Here is a 3,713-nt window from a genome sequence, read left to right as displayed (position 1 = left end):
TATCGGTGAATATATATATATATACCTATATATATATATACCTATACCTATTTAAAAAAAAAAAATTTTTACAATGTTGAAGTGTGTTAAACATTAAAAAAATATTTTGTAATGTTCATAAAGTTCAATTAGCGCTTTCATCGTAATCATCAGATTTCAAAATGTATTTAACTGACAGTTGAATTCTTGACGACTGTAATAAAATGACTGACTTCTTTTTGTATCTCTTAGAAGGCTCTAAGAAGGTGAATTTTTGAAATACGGTTTTGACCAGTCTGCATACAGCTTAAACTTCTTGGTTTGCCAGGCATACCGATATTAATGGCATAGATCCCACTTTTATTTTAACCATTCAGCTTGTGGTTTACATGTAATGATTTTATGAGTGAGCAAACTTGGTTTTGATTGATTGTATTTCAATTGATGAGAGTCTTTTGTAATTTTTTTATATTCATGTTAAAGATATTTTTATAATCCACATCATTAACTGGTTGTTATATTATTGTTGTTATTTCCATTCAGAACAGGTTTGAACACTTTAATAAACCGTTTTTCTTTTATCTTTCTTCTAACCTCACTTGTGTCATGTAGTTTGAGGAAAGGAAAAATTAGAAACATTTTCTTACCGCATGTCTCTATATGTTCTCTCACTGGAATTTGGCGAACATTAGTGTTCTGGATTTGTTGTCTATGGACTTGTGAGCATTCTGATAATGCATTCCCTGCAAGAGTCAGCCATGGTATGATTTGTCATAAGCTCCAAAATCTTGGCATATTTGGAAAACTTGGAGAATAGCTACATGACTTCCTAAAAAAATAGAAGTCAGGTAGTGGTTCTCAATGGGGCTACCTCCAAGAAAACACAAATAATGAGTGGTGTTCTACAGAGCACTGACCACTGCCATTCATTGTGGCCCTCTCTGACGTGCCCTTAGCTGCTCAAGTAGCTACTCTTGCCAGCTATGCAGATGATACAAAAGTCTCTCAGATGATACAGAACCCTGGAGACATTGTGCATCTACAACGTGAGTTGGACACAATATACAGGTGGGCCAAGGAAAATAACATGCAGTTTAATACTGCAAAATTCCAAGCCCTGCACTACCAACACAGGAAACTCAATGAAAAACAGATTGGATCACTGGTCCATGAGGGACTGAAATCCTTGAATCAAAATCAGTGCATGATTTGGGTATCAACATTTGAATGTATGAACATGTGTGCTAATGTGCTTGTGATTATTCACACTATGTGTGTAGTTGATACCATACTAATATTCTTCTGGTATCCCTCAAAACCGGCAGGCCATAAAATTCCAACAAATTATGCCCCACTTTCTGTCCTAATCTTTCTTTTAAACCTTATTTGGTTCATCCTTTGTGTTCCTCTCTTCCTACTGACCACATGACTTTTCAGGCAGAATCGTTAGCATGCTGGGCAAAATGCTTAGTGGCATTTTGTCTGTCTTTATGTTCTGGGTTCAAATTTTGCTAAGGTCAACTTTGTCTTTCCTCCTTCAGAGTCGATAAAATAAGTACCAGTTGAACACTGGAATTTATGTAAGCAACTCTTCCCCTTCCCCAAAATTGCTGCTCTTGTGGCAAAATTTGAAACTATTATTTATTTATTTATTAATTCATTTATTCACCTAAATTAATACTAGACGGATCACCTTACCTCTCTTTGGAAATTAATTCTATTTTAGTACCCATATCTTATTTCCACATTAATTTTCACAAACCTATTTTATCATTTATGTTTATATTTTTCTGGTTATTTGACTTTTATTTCTTTTTTTAACTTCTCCCTCTGAAATTACATTGCTCTATTTTATATGTAAGTTAATATTGATGTAACATTTATTAAGTGGAGGCGCAATGGCCCAGTGGTTAGGGCAGTGGACTCGCGGTCATAGGATCGTGGTTTTGATTCCCAGACCGGGCATTGTGAGTGTTTATTGAGCGAAAACACCTAAAGCTCCACAAGGCTCCGGCAGGGGATGGTGGCGAACCCAGCTGTACTCTTCCACCACAACCTTCTCTCACTCTTACTTCCTGTTCCTGTTGTGCCTGTAATTCAAAGGGTCTGTAATTCACTGTGTCACGCTGAATCTCCCCGAGAACTACATTAAGGGTACATGTGTCTGTGGAGTGCTCAGCCACATGCACGTTAATTTCATGAGCAGGCTGTTCCGTTGATCGGATCAACTGGAACCCTTGACGTTGTAAGCGACAGAGTGCTAACAACATCTATTACATAGCTGACAGGACTATGAAACAGCTGTGAATGAATAGAATAAACATCTACTCTCTCACCTCACTTCTCTCATCTGTTCTATGTGTGTGTGTGCGTGTGCGTAAGATAAATATATATGCATATGTATGTTGGTGTGTGTGTGTGTGTGTGTGTGTGTGTGTGTGTGTGTGTGTGTGTGTGTGTGTGTGTGTGTGTGTGTGTGTGTGTGTGTGTGCGTGTGTGTGCGCGCGTGCGCACGCACTCTTTGTTTTTATTTGTGTGCATGTGTTTGTGTTTCGGTAATCTTTTTAATGTTTAGAAAGTTTGTTGAAACTGTATTCTGATTTTTTTTATAATCGCTTTGCCTGTTTTTTAATTTTTTTTATGCTCTTGTACCTGCAGGAAAACTTCTTGGGAGCAACATCCTGGACAACCTGTATTTAAAAAATCTTCATCTTTCTCAAAATCAGCTGATGTTGTCACACTGCACCACTTAAAAAGTAAGTTCCTATTTATCTGAGGTTCTGGTAGGGTTTGAACTCTAATTATCTCATCTGTGGAAAGTTCATGTGACCAACATTAGAGAGATAAATTCATCTCGTAAATATGATGTAAGTTGCTATATTTTAGTTCTTTGTAATAATTAAGAGTAGGAAGCTGCGTAATTTTCTCTCCAAGAGAATAATTTTCTTTCCAATTGCAAGGAATTGTCTTAATCTGTAGAATAATTGAGAAAAGTGATAAAATTAGTATGACATTAATGAAAATGGATGATGTAGAGAAGAAAAATGTAATAAAGAAAATGTGTTGGAAACATAATCAGGCTCAGGGGCACAGCAAACACCAGGAAAACTTTCTTTACTGGGTACATGAAAATCTAATCACCTTTAATAGCTCCAAAACATAATTGTCAAACAATAGTAATGAACATTACACAGCTAAAGCCTTCAGACTTGCTAAAAATATATAGTATCTTTGGAAGCATATCCAAAGTAATGTAATTTGAAAACACAGTGATGTGAACGATGTAATTATAGAATACCAAAAGCACAAATTCTGCTGGGCCAGACATATCACAAGGCTCATATACAACAAGTGGACCTTTACAGTCGTCAACTGATATCCAGGAAATCAGAAGAGACTACTTGGGAGACCTCCATGTTGATGGGAAGATGAAAGGGGAAGCAATTTGGGTTCAAATGGAAAAAGGGCACAATTTATGGAAGAATGGAAGCACATGGGGATAAGTGATGTATAGGGGCATCGGCTAGTCTGAATAATAACAAAATAAAGAGATGTTCAAAACAGAAATATGAACATGGTGCATCATACAAATATACATAAAGCACAAGACTATATATAAATATATCATCATCATCATCATCATCGTTTAACGTCTGCTTTCCATGTTAGCATGGGTTGGACGATTTGACTGAGCCCGAAGGCTACACCAGGCTCCAATCTGATTTGGCAGAGTT

At 36.6% G+C, this 3,713-nt stretch overlaps 1 protein-coding gene across 3 annotated transcripts in view; it reads left to right on the top strand.

Annotated features, from left to right (window-relative positions):
- The window catches only part of LOC106874264 (protein phosphatase 1 regulatory subunit 36), a 50,551-nt gene that overhangs the window by 18,174 nt on the left and 28,664 nt on the right, over positions 1-3,713 (top strand). For all 3 annotated transcript variants that reach the window (XM_014921925.2, XM_014921924.2, XM_052971661.1), the window contains exon 5: positions 2,638-2,735. In XM_014921925.2, coding sequence (XP_014777411.1) covers positions 2,638-2,735 — 98 coding nt within the window. The remainder of the gene's footprint in view (positions 1-2,637; positions 2,736-3,713) is intronic.

Source organism: Octopus bimaculoides, chromosome 11 (genome assembly GCF_001194135.2).
Source record: "Octopus bimaculoides isolate UCB-OBI-ISO-001 chromosome 11, ASM119413v2, whole genome shotgun sequence".
Taxonomy (NCBI): domain Eukaryota; kingdom Metazoa; phylum Mollusca; class Cephalopoda; order Octopoda; family Octopodidae; genus Octopus; species Octopus bimaculoides.
The sequence above is the reverse complement of the archived record's forward strand: the minus strand, read 5'-3'. Positions and strand labels throughout refer to the sequence as shown.